The sequence below is a fragment of the Oncorhynchus keta genome, chromosome 31 (genome assembly GCF_023373465.1).
Source record: "Oncorhynchus keta strain PuntledgeMale-10-30-2019 chromosome 31, Oket_V2, whole genome shotgun sequence".
Classification (NCBI taxonomy): domain Eukaryota; kingdom Metazoa; phylum Chordata; class Actinopteri; order Salmoniformes; family Salmonidae; genus Oncorhynchus; species Oncorhynchus keta.
In genome coordinates, this window is record NC_068451.1 from 7,208,378 (window position 1) to 7,222,541 (window position 14,164).

General features: G+C 41.8%; 1 protein-coding gene across 1 annotated transcript; it reads right to left on the bottom strand.

Annotated features, from left to right (window-relative positions):
• Positions 1 to 9,063: 9,063 nt before the first annotated feature.
• Positions 9,064 to 12,991, bottom strand: LOC118364290 (POU domain, class 3, transcription factor 1-like). Its single transcript, XM_035745710.2, has one exon. It carries the CDS (start codon positions 12,621 to 12,623, stop codon positions 11,493 to 11,495), a length of 1,131 nt encoding a protein of 376 aa, XP_035601603.2. The 5' UTR covers positions 12,624 to 12,991; the 3' UTR covers positions 9,064 to 11,492.
• Between the last annotated feature and the right edge of the window lie 1,173 nt (positions 12,992 to 14,164).

Consider the following 14,164-nt stretch of genomic DNA (forward strand, 5'->3'; position numbering starts at 1 on the left):
AAATGCTTTTTTGCCTCATTAATCTACACACAATACTCCATAATGACAAAGCAAAAACAGATTTTTAGACATTTTTGCAAATGTATAAAAAAATAATAATATTACATTTACATAGGTATTCAGACCCTTTACTCAGTACTTTGTTGAAGCACCTTTGGCAGCTTCTTTGGCAGCTTCTTGGGTATGATGCTACAAGCTTGGCACACCTGTATTTGGGGAGTTTCTCCCATTCTTCTCCAAATCAAATCAAATCAAATTGATTTATAAAGCCCTTTGGCCAAGATGTTCAAATGTTCCTAAATGACCAGCATGGTCGAATAATAATAAGGCAGAACAGTTGAAACTGGAGCAGCAGCACGGCCAGGTGGACTGGGGACAGCAAGGAGTCATCATGTCAGGTAGTCCTGGGGCATGGTCCTAGGGCTCAGGTCCTCCGAAAGAGAGAAAGAAAGGGAGAAAGAGAGAATTAGAGAAAGCACACTTAAATTCACACAGGACACCGAATAGGACAGGAGAAGTACTCCAGATATAACAAACTGACCCTTGCCCCCCGACACATAAACTACTGCAGCATAAATACTGGAGGCTGAGACAGGAGGGGTCAGGAGACACTGTGGCCCCATCCGAGGACACCCCCGGACAGGGCCAAACAGGAAGGATATAACCCCACCCACTTTGCCAAAGCACAGCCCCCACACTACTAGAGGGATATATTCAACCACCAACTTACCATCCTGAGACAAGGCTGAGTATAGCCCACAAAGATCTCCACAGATCCTCTCAATCTTTGTCAGGTTAAATGGGGAGCGTTGCTGCACAGCTATTTTTTAGGTCTCTCCAGAAATGTTAGAAATGAAATTGGGTTCAAGTCCATGCTCTGGCTGGGCCACTCAAGGACATTCAGAGGCTTGTCCCGAAGCCACTCCTGTGTTGTCTTGGCTGTGTGCTTAGGGTCATTGTCCTGTTGGAAGGTGAACATTCGCCACAGTCTGAGGTCATGAGTGCTCTGGAGCAGGTTTTCATCAAGGATCTCTCTGTAGTTTGCTCCGTTCATCTTTCCCTCGATCCTGACTAGTCTCCCAGTCCCTGCAGCTAAAAACATCCTCACATCATGATGCTGCCACCACCATGCTTCACCATAGGGATGGTGCCAGGTTTCGTCCAGACGTGACTCTCTGCATTTAGGCCAAAGTGTTCAATCTTGGTTTCATCAGACCAGAGGATATTGTTTCTCACGGTCTGAGAGTCCTTTAGGTGCCTTTTGGCAAACTCCAAGCGGGCTGTCAGGTGCCTTTTTTTTTGAGGAGTGGCTTCCGTCTGACACTCTACTATAAAGGCCTGATTGGTGGAGTGCTGCAGAGATGGTTGACCTTCTGGAAGGTTCTCACATCTCCACAGAGGAACTCTCAGTTACCTCCCTGGCCAAGGCCCTTCTCCCCTGATTGCTCAGTTTTGCTGGGTGGCCATTGTGCAAAAGCTTTGATTAGTCAGAGGATGTCCTCCGGAAGTTGTCATAATTACCATGTAGGTCTGAGGAAGGTGAGGAGCATGAGTGTCTAGGATTTGAATTGAAGTTAATGTAGCCAGAGTAGGATGGAAAATAACTGTCCTCCGGCTACATCATTGTGCTATGCCAGAGGGTGCTGTTGAGACCACTGTAGAATTTAATTGCAAAACATTGTATATTAATCAGGTATTTGGTGAAGTGAATATTCAGTACAGTTTTATATAACAAAATATTATTTGACATTTTCCTGAAATTTAGGATGGTCCTCCCCTTCCTCCTCTGAGGAGCCTCCACTGCTACAGGCCCAACATCATAAATAACACAGCACTTTTCCTTCCTTACTCTTTCTTCCGATTCACCACTGGGTCTGTGGAGCGTTTCATATGGTAACTAGGGTTTCACTGTGTAGCCACATTGTTGCCCATCTTTCAAGTCGCTCAGAGGAGAAGAAACCATGAGGTGCGAGAAAAAAACGTTTCTTTTAATGAAAAAATGCATTATTCCATCTTTCTGCATCCAACCCCCCCCCCCCCATCTTTAGATCTCAAAGTGAGAGTGCAGCATTTATTACATAAATGGCGAGAAAGGGGGAAGAGAAGTGTTGGAGGATAAGAGAGAGGGGAACCCGCTGGAACTCTCACCTGCCTGGGCTAGAGGGTAGGGTTATATGGAGCTCTTTACCCACTTGTCTCTCTTCCACTCAATCTCTTAACTGTGACAAAAAAATAAGCCATATTACAACCTAAATGTTGAGATAATTTCATTGTTTGCTCTTTAACCTGTTAATTCATATGCCTTTGCGGTCGTGATATATGGGCCTATAAAGGCCGAGACAATAAGAAGACACAGGGGCAGAATAAATTTAACTACATCTTTGTTTTATAAGAAAACCAGAGAGCAACCTCTGTCCAGTGAAGTCCGCGAAGCATATTGCATGTAACAAACAGTAAAATGACTTACAGCATGGTCAAGCAAGTTAATGTTTCCGACATTCTCAGATCACTAAACAACTATTGATTTAGAACCATAGAGAGTTACCGCAAGTAGCAATGAAAACAGGAGGTGCCCCCACTATTCCAGCACCATTTCAACTTCAACATTTCAACATCATCAAATCACCTCTGCTTAGTCTAGTACAGTGACAACTAAAAGATAGCAAAAACAATTTAAGCTAAATTGATGTGGCTGTCCATGGTTCTGATTTCTCTCTGTGTGTGTGTGCGTTCGTGCAAGCAGAAACACATGTTAACTCACCCTCCTCCTAGAGAAAGGCCAATGCCATCCTCCTCTCTTTCATGTTGACGAAATGGTCTGTCACTCTGTCATACAGTACACACTTTTATTTTTAGTTGTCCTAGGCTTCCTGGCTAAAATGCTCACTAGCCTAACTTCCATTCATGGGCTACATTACTTAATTAACATTAGCCTTCTACATCTAGCTATATATTGAACTTCCATCCTCTCAGGTCAAGGGCACAACAATCTATGAATTAATGGTTGGATAGGAATTGCCGTTATAATCATTGGCCAGTACGGAGAATTAAGTAGAACCACAAGTCCAAATCCCTATTTCCATCCATGGCTAATTTAGGAAAGGGACAATTTTAGCTAGATAGCCACCAGAGGTGAGATGCAACAATTCACATTTTTCTGTCAATGACGTATGCTCTCAGTAGGATTTGCTAGGAGTGATGCCAAAATCCCTTGACACTTTTTTTTGGGTGCGCCAGAACCATTCAATGTTGAGCTCGCTCAGTTTAACAACGGTGAATGACCAATTTTTCATACTTTTTTATCAAGGGAGGACAAATCCTCATTGGCTTCCCTTGCCTTTAATGCTACGGGCAACAATGTCGTACTCGTTTGGACCAGACAGCATCAGATAGATGGCGTACATGTAGAGAGACAGAGGGGCGCTGTTTCGCTCGCTCGGATGCCTTCTCCTGTGAGATACTTTCGGCTTCTTGCGAATTGAAGGAAAATGATTAAACTCAGAGAGATAAAATGGATATATATATATTTTTTAAATACATTTTTTTGTAAATGTTTAGGGAAGCCTGGCTTACCTTGGCGTCCATGAATACACGCCACTGTCTGTTACTGTAGTTCAGAGTGAATAATATCGAATTTACATCTAAAGTGACTGTCTTCCTGAATGATCAATTTAGCTAACTTAGCGCACCAAATAGTCTGTACAATGGACACTTGAGCACCCCATAGTACTGCTGTCCCCAACCGAACTGTGCTGGCTCTGATATTTTCTTTTCACATTGTCCTTTCCGGGCATGAGTCCAGATATAGTGTATGCGTAACCAGGTCAAATCAACTCGGCTCGGTTCAGCTCGGTTCAGTAATGTGAAAAACACTTTACTGTACCAAGCAATACCATACAATGAATACCCGAGGGCCTTGTCGTAGTATCAACCTAGTATTGGGGTTCTTAGCCTTCTCGGGAGCATAGGTCTTCAGCATCCTCTTAGCTACTATATCTCCTCCACAGCGAGTTGGGAGAGAATCGCACTGAAGAGCATAATTCAAGCCCATTATTTCCATAATTGCCGGCATTGTTGTGCTTGTTTGTAATGTTGTTAATAACAGGCGACGCCATATAATACGCTTAATGTTATTTATCTGTTGGCAGATAGATGCGACTAATCCTCATTCATTTGCTGCGGATCAATGCAAATCCTGTAGTGCGAGCGAAATCCCCCCCTGAGCCGCTGGTTTCTCATGTATTTTTCCACCATTAACCAGCTTTAATCCCTGCTAATCATCGCTAATCCACATCTCCTGTGTTTGATGATACCTCCCTGATGAAGGAGCTAGGCAGACAGGCAGGCAGACAGGCAGGCAGACAGGCAGACAGGCAGGCAGGCAGACAGGCAAGCAGGCATCTGTGTGCTGTGTTCAAACGCCCAGTGCTGGCTCCAGCACCACTCTCGAAATGGTGCTTGGCACCAGTCAGTCTGTACTGTATGTTATGGGAAGGAGAGGACAGGGAGAGAATGGGCTTGGTCCTAGATATATTTGTGCTGTCTTTCTAAGTCCAACCTATGGTCATTGTCAAACAGATCTGGGACCAGACTAGGAGAGATAGGTAACTTCTGACTTTACTAATGAGCCAAAATTGTGGTGATTGTGGTGATTATTGTCTGACCCAAACAGATAACTACTCCACAATTTCTACTAGCCCCGATGGCATTCAACTAAACCAAAGGTCCAAAATCTTTGCAATATGAAATGTTATGAAATTATGAAATGTTACTCGCCTGGTGGGCTAGTTTGACACATCTATTAGCCCAGTCTGAAAAGTACCAGGCACATGAAACTTTCAACGAGAAGATCATCAGATGTTTTCACACCTTTATAAAGTAGTCTAATGTCAAGATGAAGCCATGTGCCACGACATCTGAAAATATCTGACAAACTGTCATATATGAGTGAAATGTCTCTTGCATTTCCTTCCACTGGACACACCACCATCATTGACCAAGTTTTTTTTGTTTGACGTTGTTACGTAAGTTTAGGGTTCTTCCCAAATGGCACCCTATTCCCTATATAGTGTATTGATTAGCATAGGGCTGTGGTCAAAAGTAGTGCATGATATAGGGAATAGGGTGCCATTTGGTACGCATTGGTCCTTAGTGCTGGTGATGTCCATTCTGTGCCATGCCACACAGCAGAGCTAAATAGCAAATGGGGAACTAGTGAAAGGCAATTAGTCATATTATGTCATTGCTGACCTTCCTACTGCATCAGCTCTGGGCTGGTTTAAATTCCACTTCCTGGGTCCATGCAACTACACTTCAATACGGGCCTATATGGCATTACTGATGGTGCATCTCGTTGAGTTCAGGTCCAGCATGTTCAGCATGCACTTTGGCCACATGGACAGATGACGATGTTCCAAAGGTCGTACTGTGTTTGTTGTATGCATTATGCACTTTCTCTGTTTGCATCAGTTGAAGCCGGCTTATTGGATGACGACTGATGGTGGAGTTTGATCATCATTCAGGCTGTGCTTTATGATTTTTGTGGGGATTTTGAAAGTCATATTCCATTACAAAAGTATGATCAATATGACATGATTTAGGTCCAAAAGTGGCACCATTTTAAGTTCCCCACCAGATAATGAGTGATGGTGGCGGGAGAGATCTCTAAGGACATAGGGAAGACTGTGAGACCAGTAATACATCATAACCATTATTCTGCAGTTAAACTATTTGTACAGGTCTGAAACTAATAACTCACAAATCCCAGGTGTATAGTGTGGATCCAATGTGGATATGTGATTTAAACAGGTTGTTTAGTTGGGTTTTGAGCATATACAGTGTCCCAAATGGCACCCCATTCCTTACATAGTGCACTACATTTCACCAAAGCTGGTCAAAAAGGTTGCACTATATAGGGAATAGGATGCCATTTGGGATGTATATACAATCTGCTGTTACAGAACCACTTCACGAGATGTTTAGGACCTATCAGTTACATGCTGATTATATATGTCATTAATTTTGTTGTGTACCTTGTACACTATATATACAAAAGTATGTGGACACCCCTTAAATGAGTGGAATTGGATATTTCAGCCACACCCATTGCTGCCAGGTGTGTACAATTGAGCACACAGCCATGCAATCTCCATAGACATTGGCAGTAGAATGGCCTTTCAACGTGGCGCCGTCATAGGATGGCACCTTTCCAGCAAGTCAGTTTGTTAAATTTCTGCCCATGCGAGAGCTGCCACAGTCAATTGTAAGTGCTGTTATTGTGAAGTGGCCACACAAGCTCACAGAACGGGACCACAGAGTGGTAAAGTGCGTAGCAAGTAAAAATCATCTATCCTCAGTTGCAACACTTACTACCAAGTTCCAAACTGCCTATGAAGGAACGTCAGCACAAGAACTGTTCGCCAGGAGCTTCATGAAATGGGTTTCCATGGCTGAGCAGCTGCACACAAGCCTAAGATCACCATGCGCAATGCCAACCGTCTGCTAGAGTGGTGTAAAGCTTGCCACCATTGGACACTGGAGAAGGGGAAACGCGTTCTCTGGAGTGATGAATCACGCTTCCCCGACGGATGAATCTGGGTTTGGCGGATGTCAGGAGAATGCTACCTGCCACAATGCATAGTTATAAATGTAAAGTTTGGTGGAGGGGGAATAATGGCCTGGGCGATTTTTCACGGCTCGTGCTAAGCCCCTTAGTTCCAGTGAAGGGAAATCTTAATTCTACAGCATACAATGACATTCTAGATGATTCTGTGCTTCCAACTTTGTGTCAACAGTTTGGGGAAGGCCCTTTCCTGTTTCATCATAACAATTCTCCCGTGCACAAAGCGAGGTCCATACAGAAATGGTTTGTCGAGATCGGTGAGGAAGAGCTTGACTAGCCTGCACAAACCCCTCACCTCAACTCCATCAAACACCTTTTGAATTAATTGGAATGCCGACTGCGAGCCAGGCCTAATAGCCCAACATCAGTGCCCTGACCTCACTAATTCTCTTGTGGCTGAATGGAAGCAAGTCTCTCCAGCAATGTTCCAACATGTAGTGGAAAGCCATAACTCCATATTAATGCACATGAGTTTGGAATGAGATGTTCGACGAGCAGGTGCCATGACTTTTGGTCATGTAGTGCATATACCCTGCCACATATAATGCAGATCACAGGAGGTTGGTGGCACCTTAATTGGGGAAGACTGGCTCGTGGTAATGGCTGGAGCAGAATCAGTTGAATGGTATCAAATACATCAAACATGGTTTCTATGTGTTTCATGCCATTCCATTCGCTCTGTTCCAGCTATTATTATGAGACGTCCTCCCCTCAGCAGCCTCCACTGATGCAGATTTAATATTGTGTATTATTCTTCCAATACATTTTAAACAAATTGCTCAGTGACTCGCCTGAGCTCTTACAGTTGTAGGAACACATTTGTACCGTTTGGGGGCGCTTGAGACTCGCCGTTCTCTTCAAAATGCTTCAATATCATCAAGCCTAATTTGGGCTCATTTACAACAGTTGAAGCTGACACTTCTCAAGAACTATAGTACCTTAAATGTATTCGTATGTAAAGCTACGTTATAGGGAATTTCGATTAGAATAGTTTTAATCAGGTAAATTCGCTTCAACCCAAGTTAATAGGCAATGTTTGATAGGCCTATGTGTGCGTCAAAATGATCAGATTTGTATTAATCTCCAACATACTATTTATTATTGGATGCTAGAATCCGAGGGCTTTTATGACTTTAGAAGGAGCGCCTAAAGACCATTAGCTACATTTGGATTACTGAATTTCGTGGAAATGTCAATATGCGTATTCTCTTTGCATTATAATATGGTATCAAAGAGTGGGATGGATACAAAAGGGGATGACGTGTATAAAAGGAAATTATACAGGCCCACCAACAGAGAGAGAGTGAATCTTATGTTCTCAGGTTTTCTATGTGAAGGCCAACTTTCAACGTCTCTAAACATCGCTTCAAGAATTCCTATCCGACAAAAAGTTTGTCTTCACTCAAGTTGATATCGATTGGTAACTTGTTAGGCTTTATTCAAACAACTCAGGGAAATGATCCTTCTCGGTTTTATTGAAGGCTTTAATAAAATGTTTCAATCCATAGCATTTGTTTATGAGATGCATGGTTAAAAAAAGGCCTATCGCTGGGTAGGATTAGGCGAAAGTAAAACAGCCTTAATGTAAATGTAGAGTAAATCACATAAGACGTAAATCGACATTTCTTATTGTGCTAATGTCAAACATGGACACCAGAGATGTACAGTATCTTGATTACGTTCTAGAGCTATAACTGAAAATATTAGTCTAAACATCATAACAATACTTCGCGCTAAATTCATATAGTTTGATGTTAAACGTTTCCTTGAACTTTTGGCTAACTCTAAAATATTGGATCAGTTTGACTGTTATTAAAGTAAATTCCCGTTGACTTCTTTGTAATTTGCGGCATTGAAACTGGTGAGATGCAATGAAATTGGCCAATGAGTTGCAATATTAGGCCTACATTTACTGAATCAGAACGGCTTGTCTTCTAACTTTTTCCCCGTAGCCTAATGTCCACCCACATCTGGTTTTCTTCCCAGAAAGCAAAGTTGCGTCATCTTTCTTTGTTTAATATGAATATCAAAACATAATACAAACTAATTGTGTCCTGATAATTACTGATAATTATTCTTACATTGCTATCGGTAGGCCTGCGTTAGCTGTAGCCTGGAGCACCACATAGCCTACAGTGCGTGTTTGTGTGATCCAAATGGTAGCAAGCCTATTTCTTTGCATTTTGATCTAATTCTACATAGCCTATTACAGCCAATTTGATAACACCAGCGTGATGTTTAAAAATAAAAACATATTTGTATTATAGCCTACGCTTATTCTGAACACTTGGAGAGTGGTGTGTGGTCTTGGATAATAATATGAATATTCCAATGACCCATCATTTGGTCATTACTAGCATGATTATAGACACTCAGAAATCCCTCGCAGGCAGTTTATTTGTTCTCAAAGCAGAAGTTTAAGATACAAGACACTGTGTGTATTTATTTAAGGACATTTTTTTTTTTTTTTTTACATGTACCTCAATACTGTAGGCTACTATTTGTTGCTTGTGTAGCATACTATTATTTACCCGGCAGTGTATTGTTAATACCATATAACAGTATTAACCAATAATAATTATAATATTAATTGTAATTGGTACATCAGTCAATAAAAAAGACACTATTTTCGTAATAATATTGCACAATTTAATACTGCGATTACACAAAGATGTGAACAATGTTGTGGACTTGATGCGGATATGAATGCCTGAGGTAAACATACTGTCGTGTCTATTCCCTTTAAAACAGCACATGTACACAGCCTCTGATTTAAATGAATCCCAATTACATAACGGAATACTGGTTTAAACTGAACACATGTTGAGGTCAACACTTTCTGACGGCTTAAATCAGAGTGTTAAGCACAGCACACTATCTTAGTGCATTGGATTTTTGTTCACCACATACATTTGTATCTTCTTTTTCTTCACATCTGGTGGTTTCACAATGGTTAGCAACAAAGGAAAACGGTTTGGTTTCTTAATGAAGACAAAATACATTTTCTTGTATATACGCTTTATGTAAGTAATAAAATATTACTATAACATAAATAGGAGAAATGTGACTTTGCAGTCTACATTTAGCAATCAACATACAACCAATGTAGTGAACAAAACATATTGAATTCCACTGCAACATAACCATTAACCGAGCCAAACAAACAAAAAGCTCCAAACACATTTAGGAAATAAATATATATATAAATGGTCAGATTCATAAATGAAATCATATTAAAATATCTTCTTGGAATTAGTAAGTGTACAAAACTGCCCGAAAAACAAAACAAACAAAAAAATATCTCGGAACAAATACATGTTTACATATTCGACATATTTACACATTGGAAATAATCCTGGCAACATTTTATTTCAAATCTTTTTTTGAAGAAAGTTGTTTTTTTTCACCCGCTGTATCGAATAGCACTGTCTGCAGTATGCAATTGGGCTACTGTCCATCAGAATGTACCAGACCCTTGAGAAATGACACGCAACGCACGAGTAGGCTAATTAATCCGTTTTCCTTTCTTCTCCATATCAGAAAAATATCTAAAAACCGGTCTCTTCATCACTTTTCAATAGAGAATTTTCCGAATTTCTCCGTATATAGTGGTTATAATACAATAATATGAATGGTATAAATGAATGGGGCGTAGCATAAGCTACCTTTCCAATTATATATAGAAGGTACAGAATTCGAGTTCTACTTTTTATTGTGATATAAAGAATGAGAACAGCGTGACACTTCGACCTGGGGCACTGAAGTTACCTGAGAATATCACTTTCATTTCGTATTTGACCAATCTCTTTCCAAAGGTGGTTGGAATAGCTTGGCAGTTAGCAAGTTGCTGACGGCGCACTGGAGTGATTTTAGGAACCTGTAAACATGAAAATAGTGAGTAAAGGCCTACCTCAAAACAAAAAAAAACAAACGAAACTAATATAAAATTGCAATGATAATTTCAACGAAATAGTAAGTGCTCCATACAAAAGGAAATAGTAATAAAAACAAATACAAAAAAAACGATAAAACACGTGTTTCATAAAGTATTAATCCATATTGCCCTTTTTAGCGTCTGTTGCTATCTGCAAAGCATACATTTTTGAAGGCTGCCAGACGTGAGCTGTCCTGTTGCATTCGTCAATTTTGAAATGCATCTGACATTTAAGTGTGGGGATTTTTGGTCATCAACGGATGCCATAATTTCCATAATCTTTTCAACAAACTCCTTTGGCCAGGTGACATTGTGTCAACAGTATGAGTAAGGGAGGCGTTTTTGATGAGTTACATTACACTAATACAACGAGAGAAACAATAAAACAGTATACAGAACAGAAGTGACACTGAAGTTCAAATCAAACATCACAATTAATAGAACAAATATAAAGAATAGGCTAATAATTAGAAATAGTGGTTAATCGGTTTTACGCCTGAAAGGCAAAATATTCATTGTGTTTGTGTATCCTTTGTTGATCATATTCAGGCAACCACCTCGCTCTGTGGTGAGCGCCATCAGTTCAAGACACCACTTGGAACATTTAAATCGTTTCCCTTTGAACAGCCACGAAACATCGAATTTACTTCATCCCCTCCATAGAATTTGGGTAAATATAGATATTTGTCTCATTTAAAATGTGAACGAAATCAATTCAGTAATAGTGTACGTTTTTCTTTTCAACCTTTTTCCATTCTACCTATTTGTTGTTGTAACACAAGTTCCGGTTACTGGGACAAAACTCATCTGTCTATCCAACTTTGCCATGTCTCTGTTCTCTCTCAGTAAAACAAAATGAAATACTGTAAACTCCATAGTCCTTTCCCTTTTTTTTCTTTTTTTCCCCCGAAATTGTAGGATTGTTCATGAAAACAGTCACTGCACAGGACTCTGTAATGTGTGGTGAAGAGGGGGGGTCTCCGCTTGAGAATATACGTCCTCCATATTCGGATGAGGGACCCCTATCGGCGTCATTCTTTTCTCTTTTTGTCTTCTGTTGCAAAACCAAACACGGACAACCTCTTTTTCCAATTGAAGAGAGCCGGCTAAACTGGTGATTTCATGGGCGGAGGGCTTGGGACATTTTAAGAAATGATTTTCCAGCGCCCCTTTCACCCCAACTTCAATCGAGGTCCTCTTCTTTCGTTTCCTGCCCTGCGCAGCAATCTTGTCCAAATTGGTGGGGCTGCCAGTGTTTGAGTCTGTCTCCTCCAGCCACTTGTTTAGCAGTGGCTTAAGTTTGCACATGTTCTTGAAGCTGAGCTGCAGTGCCTCGAACCTGCAGATAGTGGTCTGAGAAAAGACGTTTCCGTACAGGGTGCCCAAGGCCAAGCCCACGTCCGCCTGTGTAAAGCCCAGTTTGATCCTTCGCTGTTTGAACTGCTTGGCGAACTGCTCCAGGTCGTCGGAGCTGGGCGCATCCTCGTCTGAGTGGTCCTGGTGGTGGCTGAACGCCTGCTGGGGGGACTCCATCTGGTTGTCATGGCTACCTGTATCGTCGTGGAGCGGGTCCCGCATGCTGTGGTGCAGAGAGGCGGGCTGGGGACTTAGCATGGCGTTGAGGTTCGTGTATCCCGGCTGCGAGTAAACTAGCGACTGGTGCCCGTTGGAGGCAGGCGACAGCGGGGACAAGTGGTGCGCCGCGGTCGGCGCCCACGACCCATGGTGGCTACTCTGCGTCTGCTGGTGCACCAGGTGAGATCTATGGTGGAAGCCACTGCTCAGGTCCTCTCGACTCGCCTGAACGCTGGCTTTGTTGTGCTCCTGTTGCCCGATATGGGTACCACTGGTCCAGTCGGTGTTGGAGGTGGGCAGCCACTGGTGGTGCGTCAGGCTCATCGGATGTCCCGTGTTAGTCGCCGCTAGCCCCTGCAAGTACTCGTGGTGCATCATTTTCTGCACCTCTCTGTAGGTCGTCCCCTGGTGCATCCTGTCCGAATCCGGATGCATGAGAGGGTTGGACGGTAAGGAGTTATTCCGCGGAATATACTGAGCTGTTGTAGCCATGGCTCCGACTTCGAAAACTGACGAGTACTTCGGAGGTCTGAACGCTTTAGAGCTAAAAACGCAACAGCCTGCTCTGGGAGGTCTCGGAGAAGAGCTAAGACACGCCTCCTCTTCGCTTGTATTGGCTCCTTATGGATTCAAGCCCACAAGAGGCATATCCTACGTTGCAGAGCGCCTTTTACGCACATAACGAATAGGGCTCTGTTTCACATACACTATATAGAAACATGTTAATTCTTTATATTACATTTATATTTTAGTCTATTGGTAACTTTACGGTATCTGAATATGACCTAGGTTTCTGTTATCCTCTCTCCTGGGCTGCTTGTTTGCATGTCGCAGGCGCACAGAACTCGCAATTGGTCGCCCCTTTCTCATTTTTTTCATCCATCCTCTCTCTCCAAGCCAGGGCGGAGAGGGTTGGAAAACAGTAGGAAATGATTGGGTTTCGTTGGGTTTGTTCGGGTTGTTTTGCAAATAACCACGTGGGGGAGTACGGGGATCTTTTTGATGGGGTGACAAAATCCCCCCTCCACCTTGATATCCTTTTAGTCAGTGATGACTAACTGGAGCGCTCCCTATTTAAGAAGATTAGTATTCTTATAGTGCGGTGTTCCAGAATTACAACCACCCACAAAAAGAGATGCATGTGAATAAGCACTGTGTGATGTAGATATTTCTATGAATGTGTGACAAATCTCAATGCCTTTTTCCTTTGATAATAAAGGCTACCCTTTAATAATTTATCCCAGTTGTTTATGACATTTCCAATGTTAACCACTTAGATAAAAAGGTCCTGTATAGAACCATAAAGGGTTATAATTGCTCGCTTCGTATATGACACCTCTAAAGGTTCTATGTATAACCCTTTTGTAGGGTGATTTGATCAGAACACCAGGGGTTCTTCTTCACTTTGGGTTCCATATAGGGCTCAATATTAAAACAATTTCGGTTCTGTATAGAACCTTAAGGGTGCCATATATGAAGCAAGCATAGAACCCTTTTTGGTTCTATCTAGAACCTTTTCTCTCTAAGAGTGTATGATCTCCTCATCAACGCACGCACACACACACACACACACACACACACACACACACACACACACACACACACACACACACACACACACACACACACACACACACACACACACACACACACACACACACACACACACACACACACACACACACACACACACACACACACAAACGTACTTACACTTTTGAAATTGGATAGGGCTTTGGACAATTGTAACATACATCTGCTAATTTTTGTATTATGCTAAATGAATACTGGCATGGATAGTAATGTGTTTAAGGATTCAAAGTGTGGTTATAAGTGTAACTATACGTCGCTCTGATTAAGAGCGTCTGCTAAATGACAAACATGTCAAAACTGTATAAGAGTACTATAAGAGCACCTTCTTAAAAAGTTATGGTTGTCAAATAAAATTATCTCCAAATATCACGTAAAATTTTACCACCCGTGAAAATGTGGACCTATATGCAAAGCTCATGAAAAGCCGAAGGTATTTTACA

What these genes read in the sequence shown, in the direction of transcription:
- LOC118364290 (XM_035745710.2), bottom strand. Translation starts at nt 12,623, where the DNA reads ATGGCTACAACAGCTCAGTATATTCCGCGGAATAACTCCTTACCGTCC.